Source organism: Ramularia collo-cygni, assembly GCF_900074925.1.
Source record: "Ramularia collo-cygni strain URUG2 genome assembly, contig: RCC_scaffold02, whole genome shotgun sequence".
NCBI classification, from domain to species: Eukaryota; Fungi; Ascomycota; class Dothideomycetes; order Mycosphaerellales; family Mycosphaerellaceae; genus Ramularia; species Ramularia collo-cygni.
In genome coordinates, this window is record NW_019716256.1 from 376,651 (window position 1) to 399,158 (window position 22,508).

At 52.1% G+C, this 22,508-nt stretch overlaps 9 protein-coding genes; 6 read left to right on the forward strand and 3 right to left on the reverse strand.

Annotated features, from left to right (window-relative positions):
* Positions 1–234: 234 nt before the first annotated feature.
* RCC_01668 (related to N-acetylglucosamine-6-phosphate deacetylase) lies at positions 235–1,551 on the reverse strand (the record flags this gene model as incomplete). Its single annotated transcript, XM_023766959.1, has 1 exon — positions 235–1,551. One exon carries the CDS (start codon positions 1,549–1,551, stop codon positions 235–237), a length of 1,317 nt encoding a protein of 438 aa, XP_023622727.1.
* Positions 1,552–2,342: 791 nt separating this feature from the next.
* On the forward strand, positions 2,343–5,377 carry RCC_01669 (probable beta-N-acetylglucosaminidase; the record flags this gene model as incomplete). XM_023766960.1 has 5 exons in its annotated part: positions 2,343–2,392; positions 2,457–2,478; positions 2,545–2,641; positions 2,691–5,206; positions 5,264–5,377. The coding sequence occupies 5 exons, from the start codon at positions 2,343–2,345 to the stop codon at positions 5,375–5,377; spliced, it is 2,799 nt and encodes a 932-aa protein (XP_023622728.1).
* A 2,929-nt stretch (positions 5,378–8,306) lies between these two features.
* Positions 8,307–10,139, forward strand: RCC_01670 (uncharacterized protein; the record flags this gene model as incomplete). XM_023766961.1 has 6 exons in its annotated part: positions 8,307–8,562; positions 8,619–8,728; positions 8,782–8,991; positions 9,061–9,593; positions 9,679–9,884; positions 9,940–10,139. The coding sequence occupies 6 exons, from the start codon at positions 8,307–8,309 to the stop codon at positions 10,137–10,139; spliced, it is 1,515 nt and encodes a 504-aa protein (XP_023622729.1).
* A 665-nt stretch (positions 10,140–10,804) lies between these two features.
* On the forward strand, positions 10,805–12,804 carry RCC_01671 (probable autophagy protein (Atg22); the record flags this gene model as incomplete). XM_023766962.1 has 5 exons in its annotated part: positions 10,805–11,829; positions 11,972–12,109; positions 12,170–12,326; positions 12,385–12,432; positions 12,508–12,804. 5 exons carry the CDS (start codon positions 10,805–10,807, stop codon positions 12,802–12,804), a joined length of 1,665 nt encoding a protein of 554 aa, XP_023622730.1.
* A 444-nt stretch (positions 12,805–13,248) lies between these two features.
* Positions 13,249–14,593, reverse strand: RCC_01672 (probable glucosamine-6-phosphate isomerase; the record flags this gene model as incomplete). XM_023766963.1 has 5 exons in its annotated part: positions 13,249–13,794; positions 13,843–14,214; positions 14,268–14,416; positions 14,483–14,544; positions 14,592–14,593. Coding segments are annotated over 5 exons (1,131 nt in total).
* A 1,070-nt stretch (positions 14,594–15,663) lies between these two features.
* Positions 15,664–17,288, forward strand: RCC_01673 (probable DUF895 domain membrane protein; the record flags this gene model as incomplete). XM_023766964.1 has 3 exons in its annotated part: positions 15,664–15,877; positions 15,932–16,314; positions 16,371–17,288. The coding sequence occupies 3 exons, from the start codon at positions 15,664–15,666 to the stop codon at positions 17,286–17,288; spliced, it is 1,515 nt and encodes a 504-aa protein (XP_023622732.1).
* Positions 17,289–18,534: 1,246 nt separating this feature from the next.
* On the forward strand, positions 18,535–20,040 carry RCC_01674 (related to Hexokinase-1; the record flags this gene model as incomplete). The annotated part of the gene is made up of 1 exon (XM_023766965.1): positions 18,535–20,040. The coding sequence occupies one exon, from the start codon at positions 18,535–18,537 to the stop codon at positions 20,038–20,040; it is 1,506 nt and encodes a 501-aa protein (XP_023622733.1).
* A 356-nt stretch (positions 20,041–20,396) lies between these two features.
* RCC_01675 (uncharacterized protein) lies at positions 20,397–20,589 on the forward strand (the record flags this gene model as incomplete). XM_023766966.1 has 2 exons in its annotated part: positions 20,397–20,419; positions 20,478–20,589. The coding sequence occupies 2 exons, from the start codon at positions 20,397–20,399 to the stop codon at positions 20,587–20,589; spliced, it is 135 nt and encodes a 44-aa protein (XP_023622734.1).
* Positions 20,590–21,128: 539 nt separating this feature from the next.
* RCC_01676 (uncharacterized protein) lies at positions 21,129–22,211 on the reverse strand (the record flags this gene model as incomplete). The annotated part of the gene is made up of 1 exon (XM_023766967.1): positions 21,129–22,211. One exon carries the CDS (start codon positions 22,209–22,211, stop codon positions 21,129–21,131), a length of 1,083 nt encoding a protein of 360 aa, XP_023622735.1.
* Positions 22,212–22,508: the final 297 nt, after the last annotated feature.

Sequence of the window (22,508 nt, forward strand, 5' to 3'; positions counted from 1 at the left end):
GAGGTTTGGGCGTATTTTGATATCTCGGCATTGAATGCATTATYTGCAACCCCGATAGTGTACACAGATAGTGGAAACACTAATCTCGATACCACCGACGCGAGCAGTCAATGGCATGAACTGATTACGAACAGCAACTTTCAAGTCTATACATAGTTCGAGTAGTACCAACCACAGCGTTGCTTCATCGTCCCGATCAACCTACCAACGCCAGCGCTACATGCATTTCAAAATTCAGGCACCATACTCGTCATCTTTTGCGTCGCTCACCAAGACCCCGAACTTCCAAACCTGATGAACATCCAACACCCGTCTGCCATCGCTCTCCTCTCGAGGGTTCAGCACTAGCAAGTCTGCGTCAGCTCCTGCCGTCAACGTTCCCTTGGTTTTCTCAAGGCCCAACATCCTGGCGGGTGTGGCGGTGACAGCGTTGATGACATCTGGCAAGGGTGCGTGGCTCCAGCTCCAAAAGTTACTGACACATTCAATCAGACTCGCGCACGAGCCAGCAATCGTGTCCGTTCCCTCCAAGGTCAACAATGATCCCTTCTTTACGAATCGATCCCCATTCGTCCAGTCGTACACACCATCAGGCTGACCCACCGTCTTCATCGCATCTGTGACGAGAATGAAGCCATCCGGGTGAGCGTTCCACGCAAGTTTGACAGTGGTGGGATGGAGGTGAATGCCATCAGCGATGATGCCAAAGTAGGGTCTTCGTTCGCTTCCCTCCACCTTGCCGAGAACACCAAAGATGCCTGGGTTGCGATGGTGCAGAGGTCGCATTGCGTTGAACAGGTGCGTGATCATGGTCGCGCCATTCTGTATGGCTTCACCTGCCTGTTCGAACGTCGCTTCGGTGTGACCTACAGAGAAGATGATGCCGCGCTTCTCCACCTCACGGATAGTGGACGCGACACCTTCGACTTCCGGAGCGGCTGTGATCATGGTGATGGGTGAGCGCTTTTCGTTCCCCTCCGAAGCCAGATTTTTAGCCCCATAGCAAGATTCCAGATCCGCAAAGCCATTTGGCGCAGCTTTGAGAACGTCTTGGCCGTGACATCCATTCTTGGTCGGAGAGATGAATGGTCCTTCACAGTGCGCTCCCAGACTCTCAGAGCCCTCATGGGGGTCTCTGCCGTTACCACTTGGGCCAAGGTGGGGCAATGCTTGATGATATACTTCCGGCTTATTGCTTGGTATGGTGGGAAGGTAGCTGGTTACACCCGTTCTGACGAGTTTTCGATTGAGACGTTTCAGACCTTTGATGTATTCACTCATGTCGTCCGGTATGGTGGAGAAGTCATATCCAAAGGCACCGTTGAACTGCACATCGATCATGCCGGGAGCGAGAATTTTGCCTTCCAGGTCAATAATCTCGTCCGGGACGACTTGATGTGAGTAGAAGACTTCCTGGCTGTGAAGGATTTTACCAGTGACCGAGGAAATCCAAAGGTCTTCCTCGACGAGAGCGTTACCTTTGACCAATCTTCCACCAGTCAGGCGTGTGATGCCAGTGCGCGGACGCTCCGGAGAAGTGGCTGCTGGCATTTTGATGGTGCTGAATGGAGCACGTCCGGCATGCGCTTGAAGGCGGTTGATAGGTATGAAGTCTGCTTGTGAGTGGCAACAGAAATCAGAGCAATAATAGGGAGAGAGTAAGTRGAATAGGTGGATGGGGTGGAAAATGATAGGGCGGCGAAGAGAGTTAGATTACCGTAGCTGTTCTCAAGAGAGAGCACGACGCGATAGCGATAGACAAACATTTGAGTGAAGGCAAGGTCAAGACGTCACCAGCTGGCAGCTGCTACCAGTCGCACATGCGGATTCCGCGATTTTGTCGGCATTCAGACGCAGCGTTGCGCGAAGTCCAATAGTTACATCACGAGGTGTTGTCGAGAGGTTGTATGGGGGAAGAGGACGATGGATCTCGGCCACGGGTTTTGTCACGTCGGCCAAGCTTAGTTCTCCACTTTCGGCTTCGACACTTCGATGCGACATCAGCTCTGCCGCGACGACTGTTACATGGTCATACTGTACCATACTACTACTCCTTCCAAGTCACAGCGCTTGCATTCACCTCAAAAAGCGGCCCGAGCTAGGCCATTGCAGTTGCTCGACGGACCCAGAGCTACGGTGCTTGGAGATAGTCTCTCGGCGAAGCATGAGCTCAGGATCTGTGCAACGACAGGCCATATTCTCCACCCCAAACGCAACTCTGACCATTGTAGTGGGGACCATCCGTTGATCGTCACCAGCCCCGGCTTCCCGACTCGCGCCAAGGTATCAGCCTTGGGTGCCTTTGAACATATGTTACTTTTCGCTCGCTAGCGTCGGCAAAGATGGCTGGCAGCAATGACCAGCTCGATCCCGTATGGGATGACGCGAACAAGTGAGTGAGGACTGCAAGACACGTGCCTTGACCGGAGGTACGAGGCGCTAACCGAGCATGTCAGAACATTGGGGCAGTTGTTCATGGTAAGTCTTGCCATACAGGACTACGCCTAGTATCAATGGTGGGCTCACACATTGCTGGACCTGTAGATGGGCTTCGAGGGCACTACCGTAACGCCCCAGATTCGGAAGCTCATTCAAGAGCATCATCTCGGCTCGATTTTGCTGACCGCGAAAAACTTGAAGTGTGAGTGCCGTGGAAGGTGGCCAATGGTAGCCACGCTGACAAGATGTAGCTGCGAAGCAGTGTACAGAGCTTGTGCTTGAGCTTCAGAGAACTGCATATGAGGCAGGTCATCCGGTTCCGCTGTTGATAGGACTAGATCAAGAAAATGGTGGAGTCAACAGCCTATTCGATGAGATCTACATCCGCCAGTATCCTTCCGCCATGGGCTTGGCGGCTACAGGATCAAAGGAAATTGCCTACCAAGTAGCGAAAGCGACTGCAGAGGAGATCGCAGCATGTGGGCTTAATCTGATGATGGGGCCCTGCCTCGACGTACTGACAAATGCCCGAAACCAGCCCCTGGGTGTCCGAACCACAGGCGATGACCCACAGGAAGTGTCCGCATATGGTATTGCATTCATGARGGGCTATAAAGATGCCGGGGTCAGCACTATGGGCAAGCACTTTCCATCATATGGCAGTCTCGAGTTTCTCGGTTCTGCATTGGACGTCCCGACCATTACCGAGAGCTTGGAGTCGCTGAGTTTGAATGCTCTTGTGCCGTTTCGCAATGCCATCAAAGAGGGTCTGGACGCCATGATGGTGGGTGGATGCGCCATGTCTTCCGCGGGTCTGAATGTGATGCATGCCTGTCTATCGGAGCAAGTTGTGAACGACCTGCTGCGAAACGACCTTCACTTCGATGGCGTCGTCATCTCCGATTGCTTGGAGATGGAGGCGTTGAGCCACAACATCGGTGTCGGTGGTGGGACTGTCATGGCCATTAACGCAGGCTGCGACATCGTTCTCCTATGCCGTTCTTATACACACCAGCAGGAAGCAATTGAAGGCTTCAAGCTCGGGGTCGAGAACGTAATGATTTCGAAAGACAGACTCCGGCAGTCTCTAAGAAGGGTGCTCGATATGAAAGCCAAGTGCACGTCCTGGGAGAAAGCGTTGCATCCGCAGGGCATTCCTCTCCTATCCCATCTGCAACCATCTCATACGACACTRTCAACAAAGGCATACAACTCTTCCATCACGGTTGTGCGGGACAAAAATCGACTTTTACCGCTAACGAATATCATGGAGCCGGAGGATGAACTGCTTCTCCTGACGCCTCTAGTGAAGCCTTTGGCCGCATCGGCCGCTTCGCGCCAGCTATCCGAGCAAGCGTCCAATGGGTCTCCAGAACCAGGCGTGTGGGAACGTAGTGCGTCTGTTATGAGTGGGGAGAGAGTCTTCCGCGAACTTGGCAGGTCACTGGCTAGACAGCGCAGTGGCCGTGTGCTGCACACGTCCTATACAGCCAATGGTGTACGACCTCAGCACGAAAATTTGATCAGCCGTGCCAGTGCAATAATCATTGTTACAGCCGATGCCAATCGCAATCTGTACCAGCACGGCTTTACAAAGCACGTCTCGATGATTTGCAACATGCACTATACGTCTGGAGGCGAGAAAAGGGAGAAACCTCTGGTCGTAGTATCAGTCAGCTCGCCATACGACTTTGCATTGGACCAAAGTATAGGAACATACGTTTGCACGTACGACTTCACGGAGACGGCGCTTATGTCGTTGGTAAAAGTCCTCTACGGAGATTTTGCTCCTGCGGGAGCATTACCTGGAACGCTGAGCCAGAGCCAAAAACTTTCCCAGTCAAAGCAGCACTGGCTCGTGGAGTCTTTCAACGAGGAGAGAGACTCTCATGCTTTGGATATGCTAATCAAAGCGTCRGTCGACGTCAACGCACCTGGATCGCACTCGGAGCTCGCAAGCGCAACTTCAAACTCGTTCCTACTACACAACCCTGAGATATTGGAGGCGCATTTCGTTGTGCGCAATAGTAGCACGCAGGCATTGTATGGCTACTGTGCGACGTACTTCTTCAAAGCTACTGGCACAGGAGTCATCGGAGCCATCTTTGTAGACCAAAGTCGAAGGAAACTATCGATTGGACACTCTCTTCATAATCGAGCCATCCGAACGCTTCTTCAGCGAGAAGGTGTCAAGCGCTTCCAACTAGGCTCCCGTCTCCCAAGTACTTACCTCGGTATTCCGACCGGAAACGGAGGCGAAAGAAAGCGTCTTCGATCTTGGTTCGCCAATCTTGGCTGGAACACTGCACTGTCTCGGTCGGTGTGTAGCATGGTCGCCCGCAACCTCTCCACCTGGTCGCCACCGGATGGGATGGCGAAGAGTCTACAAAGTGCTGGTGTAAACTTTGACTTGGTCTACGGATGGGACTATGCTGGTCCGGTCCTCGACCATATCAAGACGAACAACAGACAGGGACTTGCGGAGGTGTATAAACTCGCACTCGCAGATCCTGTTGCGTGCGGCATCATTCGCGCCAAACGTCCCGAAGACGGTGCTTTGGTGGGTACAGTCGTGCTCTACAACATGCAATCTCAACTCGCCGAGTTTGTACCCAGTATCAAGAGTCTCGGCGAGCTTGCAGGCGGGATTTCTTCACCTGTCATCAGCCCGTCGGTTGGAGAGTATTCCACTCTACTTCAAGGCTTGATTCTACTTGGAATGCGACAGATAAAGCAGCAAGGATGCAATGCTTGTGTTCTGGACTATGTGAGTGTCTACTCCCTATGCGATTGCCAATCTGATGCTGACTGACGTGATGAATAGATGGATGGCGACGGCAATTTCGACGGCCTGAGTGCCATGGGTTTCAGCGTACTGCACAACTTTGAAGAAGTGAGTTGTGATGCCGCGACTTGGACAATGGTTCCTCCGTCATAGCTTCTCCGGGATGGACGTCTCTTCTTCGATGTCGTTGGCTGGCATTCGTGTATTATGTACTATCTACTACTCGTTGTGCATGTTTATACTTCGTGCAATTTTCACGTGATTATCGGGAAGCGGCTCCACCTTCCTCAACTCGGTCGCCTGCCGCCGGCCTATCAATGTGCACCGGGACACAGCTGCACGAGGATGATCATTATGATTCATTCACGTGCGTACGGCGTGCAAACTCCCGAACGGCGCATCGAGAGGCATCTGCACAGTGAGAGAGTGATTACAGGCTAGAAGACGTCAAACAGCGCCCCCGAAACGACTTTCGCCATCCGATCCATCCTCCAGTACGCAACAAGCTGTATAAGCTTGTCGGACTACCATTGCAGACTTCCAACGACGGCCACGACAGATCGGTGCGCTGGAAACGTTGAAGCTAAGCAAGAGTCGCATATAGAGCTTTCCACGTTGAGGCTTGCCGGGAAGATTGAGTGATTCGCAGTCGTGTGGCTGGCGCAAAGCTGCAAGACAATAGGCCGTGAATGCGGAAGAGAAACCATACAATTCCCGAGCTGCTTGGTGGTATCTGGAGTTTTGCAGCTCAGCTACTCTGGCGACAACTGGGTACTCTCGCATAGACACATGCGAAAGCACGGCGCGATATCATACTGTGCGAATGCATCGCTGCGATCATGGACATGACAGGATTTGACCCTTCCACCATGACCTATCTGGCGTCTCAAATGCAGCATCCGAATGTCSCAAGCAGTGATCATGATGCTTTCCAAGACATGCTTCTACAGAACGATTTCCCGGACCATCATTCAACCTACGGAGGATATGCAGGGTAGGTGAATTCTCTCACGACGCATGAGTGAGAATCGTATTAAAGTGCAACTTTCTAGGAGCGATGACTTGAATCTACACAGTCTGCAGCCGCCAGTCTCTCTCAAACACTATGCCAATACCAGCGTATATGAAGACCCATTCTCCGACGTCGTAAGCGCCTTCGAAGCTCCCGTTCAAAATGACCCTCTCGATCCCGAAACGCCCTCAATCGATAGAGACAACAAGCTGCTGAGCTTCTCACCACCGTCTTTCGGTTATACCCTTCTCGATTACACGTACCGCCGAACTACCATTTCTCTCTCCGCGCAACTTCATGGCATGTTCTTCCTCGCAGAATCACCATGGGCTGCTGCCGGCGATGCGCAACCTCCTCCCTCGGAGCTGACATGCTACCGGCGAAACTTGTTCCAAATTACTGGAGACATTACACTCCCGCGAACCTTGCGATACATTATGACTGAGCAGGGCGAGCAAATACCCATAATTGGACAAGAACTGGTAATCAGTGCAATGGAATCGACCGAGGGAAACGCTGTGAAGATAATATCGGTGCCATGGAAKACGCCTGCAAATCCCAACGTTCCTGTCTCAACGGAAGACAAAGCTGAACGCGAACCTCCTTCAATCCCGCTGGACCTCACCAATGTGCAGGAAATGAGCACAGACTTCGCCAGCTTTCCTTTCCAATGGAAACGCCTGCAGTTCAGGATTGCCACTGCTAATAATGGAAGAAGAAAAGAGTTGCAACAGCACTTTCTGGTCAAATTGAAGGTGGTTGCGACTCTGGCGACTGGAGGCAAGATTACCATGTGCGAAGTCCAAAGTGGTGCGATCATCGTTCGTGGGAGGAGTCCCCGCAACTTCCAATCGAGGAAAGACATGCCGCTTAATGGAAGTGGAGGCGGAGGACATGCGCGAAAGAGTTCCAATCTTACCGGACAGCCTAGTCGAGTGTCTTCCGCAGACAGTGGCTGCGGAAAGACCAGGCACGATGCACCGACATCTGCTCCTATCAAGACGGAGGCTGCGGCTGTGCAGTCCATGTCTTTGACCGCGTTCTATGATCCTCAGGATCATCAGTCCACTGAATCTTTCGGTTGGACACAGAACCATACACATGCAGGTGCCGCTCAGGCAGCAACATCTGGTGTTAGAACTTTACGGAGTCCGATAAATGGAAGAGAAGGGTACGCAGTCGCGTCACCGGACTTGTCCCTTTCGAGCCAAATACCACTGCCACACCCCCCTTCAGCCCCTATTAACCTCAGCCTCGTTGAAGACGAGTCTGCGAAGAGTGCCACGCCGCCAGATGGGCGTGCTTCATCTTCATCTGCCAAGAGACTGCATATGATGGCGCGGCCGCCTTCATTCACGCTCCGGGAGACGATCAACTCCCCAGATGAGAGTGCAGACTTGCTATATGAGTACTTTCCACTTGGTTTGGATGATTGGATGCCGCCGGTGGAGGCGGTGTATAGGCCACATGTTGTGCATCACACAAAGCTGCCGATCGACCCACGCTTTGATAGCGGAGGTGGAGCAGGGAAGAAAGGCAGGAGTAAAAGATATTTCAGCGAGGATGTCAGTTGATCCGATGCAATCACGGTGACGGTCTCGCAATTCACTGCTGACGTCGTACAATTTGTCCAAAATTAATGTCATTTGGCGGCACTGGCCGTCCAAGGTACACTGCGCCATGCATGGAGGTGAAGGTGTGATTTACTTTCGCTCGCGACACGAAAACCCACCGAGCGGCGTAAGTCGTCAGAATGGTCGATTGTACGAGTGTTCTTCACTACAGTGTCACTACAGTGACTCTGATTGCCAAGTAGTCGCGTTGTTCAAGAGAAGCTTCTTACGAATTATGCTTCGTCGACTCCGCACTTCCGCAAGCCATCGCTTGGTAGTGCCATGTCATTCGTGACATAGCGCGTAGAGAGTGCTGATCTCTCCAATGCGGGCCTTAGGTTTGAGTTTACGCCTCCGCAGATACTTCATACCTCCTCGGGACTGCCCTCATGGCGACTTCATTACGCCACTTTTGCGACTCCCAGGCGGTTATCGATGAGGATACCAGGCGACTCAAATGTCTCCTGTGGGCATGGAGAATACTCCCGCAGATAACAACTCCTCCATTTCAACATGGATAGCCTTTGAGCCCGCAGAAGCCAAGCCTCGTACAAGTCAAGGCTATGGCAAAAACAGCAGCGTCAAGCGCAAACAGGTGCGGGCGGCGGCGGCGGTGTCAAGCACATCTATCCGACTGGCGACGATGAGGCGACGGCGAGAAGATGAGCCAAAATGTGGGATGCATGTCTGGAAATCCACGGCTACGAACAAACGTGAGTATCAGGCCGGACCGAGAGCACCCTCGCCAGCTAACATGGCCATGCGACAGTACTTCAGAACACTTCCCTAGCAAGCAAAGCGTTCGAAACACATCTATGGACGCGAATGACACTCAGTCAGGACCTCCACGCCGTGGCCATGTTCCTCGGCTCTACCGAGGTGGGTATCCTTCGCAGTGACCATGACACTCGTTTCCTGACGTAGTCGTGTAGGCCAAAATGATCGGTCTCGCTGAGTATGGGGTTCAACTACGAACAACGCCACTCTTCTTACGGGGTACTGCTCTGCTGTGTATGCACTTGACTTCTATGAAAATACTGCACCCCCCCGAGGAGCTAAGCCCCGCTGAAGGATCATGTGCTCCGTATGATCCCCGTGGTAGTTTTGCAATATGCCTAAGCGCTCTTGCAGGTTGGGAGAAGGTAAACATCAAGCGGTCTTTAAGCATAAGCCGCGCCAGCTACACGAGCCAAGCTCACACTTATACCTAGATCTACGGCGATCCGGATGGATATTCCGCGCACTTGAAAGCTCTCAGAGCCATCGATCAGCCCGAGATGAAAGTAGACGCCGAAAAGTCGCGAACCCTGACCTCAAAACAGGCCCAGGACGACTCGGATGCCTCCGACCGCCGGATCTTCGACGTCCTCTACTCCATGACATCGACCATCCAGAGACGCTCAAGTGAGATTGGAGCTTCAGTATCATCAGATGGATTGTTCACAATTGACCATCATCTGGATACGATGAAAACCATGACTGGAGCGGCTTTGACACTCGACTACAGCATATACAATCTCCACCGACACGACACGCGCTCTCTACTTTTCATATTGAGCAGAATCGCGAACCTCGACCTCACAAATGGTTGGCCAGTCTTGTACGAGCCAGGTATTCTTATCATTTCATGGCGAATGAAGCGCGAGCCTCCACAATCTTGGGCCGGAAGACTATCGCACGAAGATCTTGAGGATCTTGCCCTCTACCATATGAGGGCTGCGATGGTGAGTGTGCTAATAGCCTGGTGAGTCAATACCATTCACTTCTGTCTCCTACGACCATCTTTCGACCTATCTTCACGCTCGCTAACAGACGACTTCCGTTATCAGGACGTACGCTATTGGTGTTGCACATCGCGACGTCAGATATTTCCTTGCCTCGGAATCAGCGGACGCCCATTACTTGTACTGCACAGGGCTCGAGACGTATCCCCTATTTGGAACTCCGTTTGAAGAAGCGGCGCTATGGAGTCTCTTCATCATTACCGCCACAGCTGACCCCAAATTCTGGAAGGAATCAACCCTGGACGTCCTACGTGAGTCACGGCTTCAGAGTTGTAATGATGTCGTCCTCGTACTGACAAATTGCAGGGAGATTGATCTGTAGCTCGCACAACTACATACGCAGTTTTGATGCACTAGAAAAGGTTCTTCGAAAGTACGCATATCGGGAGGTCGTGCATCAAAAGAACTGTTTGGCGCTTTGGAAGGCGGTTATGGAAGATCAGACTCCTGGGCTCGATGTAGGGCTGAGAACGCTGAATATGACACTGGCAGACTTGAAAATATGAGGATTGATAGAGGGACAGCAAGGATGTGTCAATGCATCTCTGTATGCTGTATTATTCTGGCTGCTTTCAGCCTGCCATTACCAAGYTTTTGCCAATTGACTTGAAGCTTCCAAGTGCTCTTTGCTCCCACGCACCTTTGACGCTCCTCCCCTCGACCCGACAAGGTAATCGTGCTATTCTTTTCTGCTTTACCTGTCGGATGCATAAATCAATCTTCCAAAAGTTGGATCCACCAAATGATCGCAAAGGCAAATCTTGACATTTTCCACGTGGATCGGGCCCACAACGCTTAGTACAAACTCTGTGCCCGAATTTTCCTTCGACCCTTGGGTGAGGGGCGCGATGCGAACGCGGGCTGCGTCGGCGACTCCTACCACTGCAGCTGTACAAGCACCTTTCTAGACCCGATCAACCTGATTGTGGCGTGCTTCTCGATCCATCTCTCGCGTAGGTGAACACGACACTGTTTGACTTCTCTTTCTCTTCCCAACACATGCCATCATTAATCACACCTTTACTGTTGCCCGAGGAAATTATCTGATCGCAGGTACGAAACTCTGGAGTAAAATCAGCATCGGTATCAGACACCACATCCGATAGCTTTAAGGAAAGGTGCATGCTTGCACGTTCATCCTTGATATTATTCTTGGAGGCCTAATTCTGCAATGGCGTCCAATGATCCTGGAATCGTGTCGGCTCTCTCGGAAGATCCAATCAAAGGCGCCGTCACTGGCAGTAACAGTGGCTCATTAGAAGAGGTCGACAAACCCATTGCTCCCGATCAATTTGACGAGAGATATGAGACTTCCAAGTGGGAGGTCTGGAGCTATTATGCCTACTACATTGGAAATAATGGCCTAACGCTTTTCAACTTTGGCCCTACTGCCGCGCAAAACTTGGTCTATCAACACGCCGAAGCGATTGGAGGTCCAGGGAATACCATAGTACGCTTCGCTGGAGCCAACCGGACGATAAACAGTGTCATTCTGCTTTGTAACGGCATCAGCTTCGCGATCCAATGTGCCATCTTCCTGGTCTTGGGATCTTTTGCCGATTTCGGAACCTTTCGTCCAAACATTCTCATCGTTCTGTCTCTGATCGCTTGGGGAATTGGATTCGGCTGGCTGGGAGTTCACACCGTCGATGACTGGCAGATCGGACTGGGATTGTACATGGTCGGGCTCATTGCATACCAACTATGCTTAACTTATTGGACCGCGGCATTTCCAGGACTCGCACGAAATACGAGAGTGATGAGAGACAAGGCACGGGAATTCGAATCTGGAGACATTTCTCGCGAGGAGTATGATCATGTCGATAGTATGAAGCGGAACGAGCTAAGCAACACGGCATTTTATGTGCAGAGTGTTGGCGAGCTCTTCATTCTGGCAGTCATTGTCGGTATCATGTTTAGCTTGCATGTGAACGCCAGTACCGCAAATAACAACTACGGATTGAGCGTTCTCATAGCCTTCGCTTCGGGAGTATGGCTCTTGCTGGCTATTCCATGGTTTGTAATGGAGAAGAGGCGGCCGGGTCAAGACCCCGGTATGAACATTGTGCTTGCTGGATTCTGGCAGTTGCGGAGGGCTGTTGCAGAGATCTGGCAGTTGAGACAGAGTCTCTTCTATCTCATTGGTAACGTCTTGCAATACCCTGTCCAGAAGCGTTTGCTAACTGCGTGTTTAGGGTATGTCTTATCCACCTGTTCATGGTAGCATCTGTCATCTGCGAGATTCCTTGCATCGCATACAGAAGTAGAGTTGGATCTTAATCTACAGTCGAGGGTCCCGAGCGAGGCAGCGAGGCTAACATCCATGCTTTCCCCATAGATACTTCCTACTCGGAGACTCTCTGAACACGACGGTGACGGTCATCGGAACGCTACAGAACGAGATTGTGGCTTACAACACGCTCCAACTGACCTATCTCCTCATCGTCGGTATTGCGGCTCAAGCCGCAGGCATCTGGTGAGAATCGATAGATCACCCTCGTTTGTTAGCGAGTCCATATGCTGATGGATTATGAAGGATCTTCTGGAACGTCCAGAAGCGCTATGATCTCTCCACAAAGACAATGTTCAACGCCGTCGCCGTGGGAATCATTCTGCTGGACGGCTGGGGCATGATTGGGATTTGGACCCAGAGCTTTGGATTCCATAATACATGGGAGGTCTGGGTGTATCAGGTACGCATCTCAATCTCATCACATGTATCTATCCATCCAAGCTGACTGACAAATCCAGGCGTTTTACGGACTCTTCGTCTGTCCGTGGTACAGTTACTCACAGACTGTATGTACCCACCCTCTTTACGAAACCAAAGTCCCAACATTCGAACCACCACAGACCGACTGACACGTCAAACAGATGATCAGTGAAGTAACACCGCGTGGAAAAGAATTCCTATTCTTCAGCTTATTTTCCATCATTGGCAAGACCAGCTCATTCATCGGCCCATTCATCTCTTCCGCAATCATCGACGATACAGGGAACAATTCCTCGCCATTCTACTTCTTGTTCGCCCTGAGTTTGGCGAGTTTTCTCTTCTTGTTATTCTTCGTGGATGTCAAGAAGAGCCGCATTGAACAGGCTGAGTTCCTTGAGAGGGAGAGGATAGCAAAGGAGAAACTTAAGGGTGCGGATAGTGTATCGACACTACTTTGATCTTTGGAATAGCTACGCTCGCACACGTACACATTTGGTCGCTCACTCGTTGCTCGACATTTGACCAACTCAATCTCGCCTGTCACGCCGTTGTAGATGTTCTGGATCTCAAGATGGTGCTACATTCGGCAGGCTTCGACGCCCGGCATGCATCATGCATGAGGCGTTGCACGCTTTGTGCATGACCAGCTGCCGTGCCATGGACCCGGTACTCCCAAATCGCCTGATTCCAAGATGTCACTGCTGCACTTTACGGTCAAAAGGCGCTTCGTTTCAGAGCGTTTTAAAATGACGGTGAAATGTCTCATGAGTCTGCGCCGGCCCGCTAGATATATTTTATTGATTTTGTGTATCTTGACATCCTCCAACTCCGATGCTAACTCGTGGTATATAGTCGCGTAACGCCAGCACTCCTACAGCCTTGTCTCGTCGAGAGAAAACTACTCATGCGGGAGCAGCAGAGTCCACGCGTTCATGCATAGGCGAAATGGGGAGTTCCTTGACTTCCAACCCGTCTAGACCAGGAAGAGTTTCTGGAATACGCGAATGCATGGCTTCGTTTACCAACTCGGGAGTGACCGAACGGATGATTTCGGGCTTGGGTGGTATGAGAGTCGCAGGTTGTGTGTTCAGCTCAGTGGTGATCATCCGCGTCAAAATAGGCTTCGGACCCGCAAGGAACGACTTGGCGGTAGGACTCTTGGGACTGTCGRGTTGCTCCAAGACGGAATCACGTTTGCGCATTGTCATTTCTTCGGAAGCCAGTGCTTGCCCAAAACCTTGTGACGTTGCGACCTGCTCGATAGACTTGAAGTATTTCACAGTCTTGACTTGTAGCTCCAAGGTTGCGTCCTCGTCTACGATGATCATTGCGTATGGGTGCATCTGCAGGCTGGAAAGGGTCCACATGTGGTTCACACCTCCTTCGATACACTTTTGGAGTGCGAGGGCCTTGTGAGCACCAGTGATGATGACGAGGACTTCGCGGGCCTAGGGACTGTCAGTAAGCGTTGTTGCAGCTCACCCTCATACACTTACATCTAGAACCGTCTGGACGCCAACAGTCAAGGCCATCTTTGGGACCTTCGTAAGGTCGTTATCGAAGAACCGGCTGTTGGCGAGAATTGTGTCATATGCCAAAGTCTTGACTCTTGTCCGACTCTTCAGGCTGGAACCTGGTTCATTGAACGCGATGTGGCCATCGGGACCAATTCCGCCCAGGAAGAGCTCGATGCCACCCGCTCTTCGAATCTTTTCCTCATACGCGATGCATTCTGCCTCGAGATCAGGTGCATTGCCATTCAAGATGTTGATGTTGGCTGGGTCGACGTCGACATGGCTGAAGAAGTGCTTGTACATAAAGGAGTGGTAGGACTCGGGGTGCTCTCGGGGTATTCCAACGTATTCGTCCTATGAAGTATGAGATGATCGATTGTGTGCTCCAGACATCAGCCAATGCGTACCATGTTGAAAGTGATGACATCTCGAAACGAGATCTCGCCATTTTTGTGTGCTTTGACAAGGTTCTTGTAGATGGCCTCGGGTGAAGATCCAGTCGGCAAACCAAGAACAAAGGGCTTTTCTGGAGTCGGCGCATACGCCTTGATGCGATCTTGAAGAACAAGTCAGCGAAATGTATCCTCCGTCCTGGCGGAGCTGAGAATAGGATAAAGCTTACGAATGATGTAGTCAGATATGTACTTCGAGGCCGCGGCCTTGTCGTCCCTCACGATCAATCTCCTGCTTCCAGGTCAGCTCTGACATGTGATAACTAGGGCTGAGCTTACATGATGTTACTCAGGCGGGTGAGTGGTGGATGTTTAGATTTTTGAGTAGGATGTTTCTAATTATCGAAAGAAGTGGTAGGTTGGAAATTTGACAGCGGAAGGCGTGAGGTTTGACAATCGTGAAGAAGTTACTCCTACCGTTCCTGCTATACCAGGATGTCGTCATGTTACATGTCACATCGCGGCGAGCGGATAATACTTTACCTATTCAATGTCTGCACGTGCGGCAAAGGTGCGGCGTGGCATCTGATTGTAACCTGGTTGGCAGGACTGGAGCTGTTACATCCTCCAATCTCCTCCAGTGGGGTAGGTAGCCGTCTACCTCACTAGCATGCAAGGACGTGACGGCTCGCTGGCGATGGTACATGCTCCTCAGTAACATTCGGACAATTCCTTGCTCATATCTTGCCGGTCAAACACTATCATGAGGTTGCTCGTGAGGAGGTGATCGAGGAGGGGAGGGGTCGTGCTGGTCGCGCTGGCGGCAGATAGCGTGGTAGCATCGGCGCGCAACCGAAGGATGTCTGAGGTTACTCCTCACGCCTTGCTGCCGTCAAGGTCGTGGAACCTCGCGAACAATTGCCGCACAGTCACACGCGAAAGCCTTGCCTGTGGTGCTATCCGGCTCCAGGCACAGAACACCACGCTGTCAGCTTGGAGCTAATTTCGTATCTCACTGCACACACCACACTCAGCTTTGCAGCGAGAGGGAGAGAACACGAGAGGACTGGTCGCTTGGCAGCTGGCCTGACCCGGGTCCCGATAGCTTATCGTCGTTCTGATCAATCACAGCGCCTGTTGTCCGCCACCAGAAGCAGGGTTTCTGGAGTAGGGCAGTGATCCGCTCCTCGCGCGTGGAGAAACCGAATGGATTGTGAAGGATCGCGACCTTTATATAAGACCAATATCCAACACGCTGATCGCGTGCCTCTTCGAGGAGTTCTCATCAGTCACTTGATGATTCTCTGCTGTTTAGGCGGCTGATCGATTCACATCAACTTCCACACCCGGTTTGAATCACAAACACAACGTCGCCGCGCAAACCGACACCCCACCAAAAACAAACACAAACATGTCCTACATGGATTCCAACGAGAAGGCGGCGCCTTCGCCAGAAGTCGACTCTCAAACGCACTCGATGGATCACGTCAACGWTGAGTCCGCCGGCCCAGCACCGACAGGCTGGATGTACAAGAGCCGCAAGGTTGCCGGCATCACGCTCCCATACTACGCCTCGCCCAAGGCACAGCTGCTCTTGGTGTCGTTCGTGTGCTTCCTCTGCCCCGGTGAGTGACTTCGCGGCCAGAACTTTGGTGCAGGAAATTACTGACTCAATCAAGGAATGTTCAATGCCGTCAATGGCCTCGGTGGTGGAGGTCAGCTCGACCCCAAGCCCAGCAACGATTCCAACACCGCTCTTTACAGCACTTTTGCTGTTGTCGGATTCTTCGCCGGCACCATCACAAACAAGCTGGGTATTCGCTGGACTCTCTCTCTCGGTGGTCTAGGCTACAGTGTCTACATCTCTGCCTACCTCTGCTACAACTACACCCAGAACTTTGGCTACATCATCTTCGCCGGCGCCCTCCTCGGTGTATGCGCTGGTATGTTGTGGTCTGCSCAGGGTGTCATTATCCTGTCGTATCCCACCGAGCAAGAGAAGGGTCGCTTCATCTCCTGGTTTTGGATGATCTTCAACTTGGGTGGTGTTATTGGCAGTCTGGTAAGCAATATCCACGCCTTCTTGAAACGCTGAGCTACAAGCTGACATGATTACAGGTGCCTCTCGGCCAGAACATCCACCAGACCACCAACGGTACCGTCTCAAACGGAACGTACATTGGATTCCTGATTCTCACCTTCATTGGAGGCATGCTTTCATGGTGTCTCGTTGATGCGAAGAAGGTCGTTCGCAGCGACGGTACTCKCGTCATCCTGATGAAGAATCCAACATGGAAGACAGAACTTCTCGGACTCTGGGAGACTTTGCGCTCTGATCCATACGTCATCCTTCTCTTCCCAATGTTCTTGGCCTCCAACTGGTTCACGACCTACCAGTTCAACGACGTCAACCTACCCCAATTCAACCTGCGGACTCGCTCGCTCAACAGTGTTCTCTACTGGACCGCGCAGATCCTCGGCGCCGTCACTGCTGGAAACCTGCTCGATCTCAAGGGCGTGAGGCGCACAACACGTGCAAAGGGTGCCTGGGTGGGCCTGATGTTGCTCACCATGGCGGTCTGGGGTGGTGGCTACGCTTTCCAGCTCAAGTACGACCGTGTCAACAACGACGACATCGACTGGACGGACAAACGCTACATTGGACCAATGTTCCTGTACATTTTCTATGGCTTCTACGATGCCATCTGGCAGGTGACTGTTTACTGGTTCATGGGCGCCATCACCAACAGTGGTCGCAAGCTCGCCAACTTTGCGGGATTCTACAAGGGCATCCAATCGGCTGGTGCGGCCATCACCTGGGGTCTTGATCGTCGGGAAATTCCATACATGAACATGCTTGCTTCATGCTGGGGCCTCCTCGCCGGCAGCTTGGTCATCGCCCTGCCTGTGATGATTTGGCAGATCAAAGACACTGTCCCAATCGAGGACGACCTGAAGGACACGGACGAGACTCTCGCCGACGTGGTGGGCGCGAAGCCGGAAGGACGCGAATCTTCACTCGCGGAGAAGGTTTAGCGACGGAGCGAATTGTTTTTACTTGATACCAGCGAAGCGAAATGACAGCGACAGACGATTGACGAATGAGAATGGATGGTCTAGCATGGCGTTTGAGGCGAAGTTGATTGAGATGTCGATGGCCTTTTGGGGTCGACGAACGGACTGGTTGATGTAGCAGCACAGTGTTCAGATATCCAACTCTCTCGGTTCAAATCCTCACAGCTGCCTTATTTGGCAATACTAGGGTCAAAGATGTTGAGCGGCCAAGCGCTGGCGTGATACTTGGGCTTACATCCACCATACAGGACAGCTCGTAGGTTTCCAGTCTTCGTACTAGCGAGGATTGCAATACGCCGAGGCTGCTCTAGTAGATATGCCCAGCATTGGGTGCGTAAGACGAAATCTCCAAGGCGACGTTGAATGGTATCGTAGCATCCGGCCCAAGGCGAGGTGGTAGTAAAGGTACAACGACACGCCACGCGCCAGTGGCACGATTTCTGCAGTGGGGTGATTCAACCATTTGTATACCTAGAATAATAATGAAGGATGTGCACTCCACCCTCATGAGGATTGCGCCGATGGTGCGGTATCGGAGCAGACATGTCAATCGTGGTGCTTATTCGGGCATGAGGTGTTTGCTTCTGTCGCAGATCCTTTCGGTTGTCAGCCGTCGAAGCATGGCGTCCACCACTTCTGATGCAACGCTCAAGGTTGCATGGCCCACACCATGGTGACCCACCGAATCTATCCGCACTCGCAGCCTCTCCCCCGCCGTCTATCATAATTCTGAATCGCTGAGCGAGCAGACGCTTGGATCCTGTTGCGCTCGGCCTTTAGGGCAACGCTCATCGCAAGCATTTGCTATCGATGAAACCTTCCTCAAGGTCCACCCGCAACGTCCCACGGCTTGTGTTCCCGTCCTGGACCCGCCAGATGCATCAACACCACCATGCCGCATGAATGTTCAACACACTGGCTCCCTTGCAATACGGATGCTAGCCCGGCGCTATTACCATAGTCATTACCATTCACTCACACCTTGTAGTCCCTTATAGAGGACGTCCCGCCTGGCACATGACACTCGCTCTTGCTTGGCCTCGTCCAACACCTCACCTCATTCCGCCTTCACCTCCTCCGACCTGCTAGCCTGTCTTCTGCTTTCCGCGTTGCATGCTCCATGACATCGATTTGCCCAGGAGCGGGTCGTTTCTGCATGTGCTTGTTGCTGGACCTCATAGCAACGACCACCGCGATCGGGAACGCGATGAGTGTCATGATACAGTCGGCCATTCGGGTAGTTCAACCCTCCCATAACACCAAACGGCCTCGCGTGCAACATGTAGCTGAGCGGAAGAGCATGGACGACTTCACCTACGACGTCCGGTGTCTCTTCGAGGCACCGCTGGAAACAGAGCGCTTGCTGGCTATATCACTACAACTACAGGAGGAATGTAGAGAAAGACTACGGAAGTCGGATATATCCATGCTACCCTCATATCAACACACACTACCGACGGGTAACGAATGTGGTGACTTTCTCGCGCTGGACGTGGGTGGTTCGACATTCCGCATTGCTCTCATACGGCTTACTGGAAAGTCGAAACCTGGCGGCGATGGGTTGCAGATTAGACGTATACGGAGTTTTCACATTGACGAGCAGATTCGCGGCTTGCAAGGACAGGCATTTTTCGATTGGATGGCTGATCGAATGGGCGACATGCTCGGTCAATACCGATACATGTGTGGTGCGCCGGAGAAACCGCTGCTGATGGGTCTCACATGGTCCTTTCCGTTGGAGCAGACCTCACCACGAAGCGGAAAGTTACTCGCTATGGGAAAGGGATTCAAAGCTACCTGGGGAGTGGATGGCGAGGATTTGAGTGAGCTCATCATGCGATCTTGCACTCGCAAAGGACTGAACGTCGAAATGCGTGCGATTGTCAACGATGGAGCGGCAACTTTGATGTCACAAGCTTACCGAGACCCGTCGACACGAATGTCGTTGATCTTGGGCACTGGCACAAATGCTGGAGTTTTCCTTCCAGTGAAGGCACTCCACCCTGCAAAGTTTGGAGAGAGACCCGATAGCTGGTACGCAGAAGCTCACCGTGTTCTCATCAACACTGAGCTCAGCATGGTCGGAAAAGACGTCCTCCCTACAACGCGGTGGGATGACATGCTCAACGCCGACCACCCTTTACCGGACTTTCAACCTCTGGAATACCTCATCACCGGTCGCTACCTGGGCGAAATCGTACGTTTGATACTTTTAGACGCCACCGAAACGATAGATCTTTTCAATGGACAGATACCCGAAGGCTTGGACCAGCCTTACAGCTTCGATTCCCGCATTATTGCGGCATTTGAGAGCGATACGACGCCCACGCTTGACACTGCAAAAGCTACATTCATACAGGCACATCCCTCCCGGTCTACAATCCGGCTCTGCGAGCTTGAGTTCATCCGCGACGTTGCCGGACTGGTGTCACGACGAGCAGCGGCTTACCTCGCCACTGCTTTGCATGCACTGTGGGTCATTCGCACGGAGGCAGAACATCTCGAGCCGGGCGAAGCGACACATGTTACAGTGGCTTGTAATGGCACCGTCATCGAGAAGTATCCTAGATATAAGGAACTCTGCCAGCAACATCTCGACGACATGTGCGAACGATCTGGAGCTTCACGGGGTGCCGTGACTTTGAAGATGGCTCCTGAGAGCTCCATCTTCGGAGCGGCGGTCGCAGTTGCCTGCATGGAAGATGGACTATGATGCCTTTTGCTATACCTCTACACCTCTACACCTCTACATCATTTTTGATTTACTCGATGCGATATAAGCAAGCGTGGAATTCATGGACACGGCGTTGGTATGATACCCGCACCGCGGAGACGAAGTGAAGACGATTTACACGAAGATGGGACGGTCTATCCTGCCATTTGCATGCGTTTCCCCAGCGGCAGAACTGGCCTTACTTCTCGCGTCTGCTCGCGCGAGCGTGACAGAGATCGCGATCAGCGGTATACTGAATTCGGAGCGAGTCTGAGGAGGGGAGCCTCGAAGTTACCGTAGCATCACAGCTAGCCAAGAGTCCAAGGCTACATGACAAGACTACAAGACGACATGAGATGACTGCGCCTTTCCAAACTTCGTAAGTGACGGTGTGATATTGCTCACGTGAAGCACGCAAAATTCCAATAATCGGCCAGGGCAATCGTCTACCGTCATGTTGCGAGTATTGTACTGTGCCCCATATGCTACCCCAATCCACCGCAAATGTCACAATCCCCACATTTAGGCCTTCCCCAAGTGATAAGGTGACGAATGGGTGCCTCCTCCCCTGGAGCGCAGCAAAGGTCACGTTCCGTAACAGGTCAGGCCATGCAACTGGCATTCACCCTTGAGAGTTGAAATTTGTATTAAGTTCCGAGTCTAGATTCGTTACTCCCCTCCCCAGAGGGGGTTGTATAGGGTATGGTGTATCTATCAGGTACGTACTGTTTCACATCGCTACCGTACATCCGCATTGTGAAAATTGTGATGATGGCGTCGAGGAATATCCGGCTGAACTTGTTAAGCTTCATGGCCATGTCCGCAAGCGAATGGGACATGATGATGTAAAGGTGGTGCTGTAATCCTCAGGGGTTCGGAGAGCATAATCCTCCATTGCGAAATCCGATCCGAGGTGGTCTTTGTGCAATGTTGGGATTATTGTGAAGAGGTTGTGGAAGGATGAGTGTGAGTTTGGCGTTGCCTCCAGCTCGTACAGTAATACATGGTGGTAGTATCTATGTCCGGGAGATGCTCTCGGCTGCAAAATATCCGAAAKATTCTGGTCAAAATCGTTTACAGCCGCTTCATCAACGCGGGTGCCTGCTCGTACGCGGCGCAAAAGCTCCAAATCCAACAACACTCTGATCTCCCAAGAAGTTGGGTGCCAATCCCGAGTCATCCACTTCGCGAACCACCTTCGGCTGTGCACGGCGACCAGATGCCCGTTCACCACGTCGACCCATTTTGGCATCTCCAAACGAACTCATGGCAAGTCGCGAGGCATTCTGCCGTACAAAGTCATCGTTCATGAAATGTCCGGCGGCATTTCCTAAACCCCAAGTCTCGACGTCCGCATGCTTTCGTGCAAGAAAGTCTTTGTTGTGGTCGTTTAGGTCTGCAAGTCGCATCCGCGTGGTGAGGTCTTCCTCATCTCGTCTATGTCGAGCGCGGGCGTCGATGTCATCCATGTATGACATACTTCTTCTAGATTCCCTCTGAGAACGATCAGATCTAGCTCTCTCTTCCCCAGTCACGTCGTCGTCTTTACGACGCCGGCCGAAAAGGGTGTCGAAGATGGAGTGTTTCTTGGCAGGACGCGGCGGTGTAGCATAACCTGGCGCATCGTCGTCGTCCTCGGTGATGCGTGCCAGCTTCGAATGTGTACTTCGCCTCTTCGTCTCCGGTCGGCTGCTTCTGGGTTTCAATCCGACTTGCGATATGCTATCATCAGGGGTTACCTCAACCTCCAACGCCGCAGGGCTACTGCGTCTGCGTCGGGAGCTGGGCTTTGGGGAGGGACTCCGTGACCGAGCCTTGGAGCTTTTTGCTTCTATTATGTGCACATGCTCTTCAGCATTTGTTCTCCTGCCATGTTTCTCAGCACTTCGCGAGGAACTCTTGCTTTGGTGACTCTTCCGCGACTTTTGACTGTCCGTCTTGCTTGATTGTGACCTGGTTCTCGTCTTATGCAGCCTTCTTGAGTCGGAGAGGGAAGTCTTCCTGTGCTTTGTCCTCCTCTTCCGACCTTCCTCTCCTGCAGGCTTTCCATCCACGTCCTCTTCTTCGGTCGTCTTTGATGTCGTTTGGCGTTTGGTTGAGGGTCTTGACCAATGTGATCGGACGGTGGCATCGCTGCTTTGTCGACTACGACTGCTGACTTTGGCCGACATGATGGAATAAAGATGCTTACTGTACTGTTCTTGATGGATGAAAGTGCTTATGAGGCCACGCACGGTGCATGGTGGCTGGTGATGCTGGTACGATGATCAGGCATGATCACCAGCCAACGCTTCCGCCAAGCGTCCCGACCTTATGTATTCACCATCCTGACCTGCAGTACCACGGAGGTACGAGCATCGAGATAGTTAAGAAAGCGGCGAGGGCTGGTTCTCCCTCACTTCGCGCTGTGTGCTGGAGGATGTTCACACCTGAGGCTTGCAAAGTCAAAGTCAATGCTGCGCCAAAAA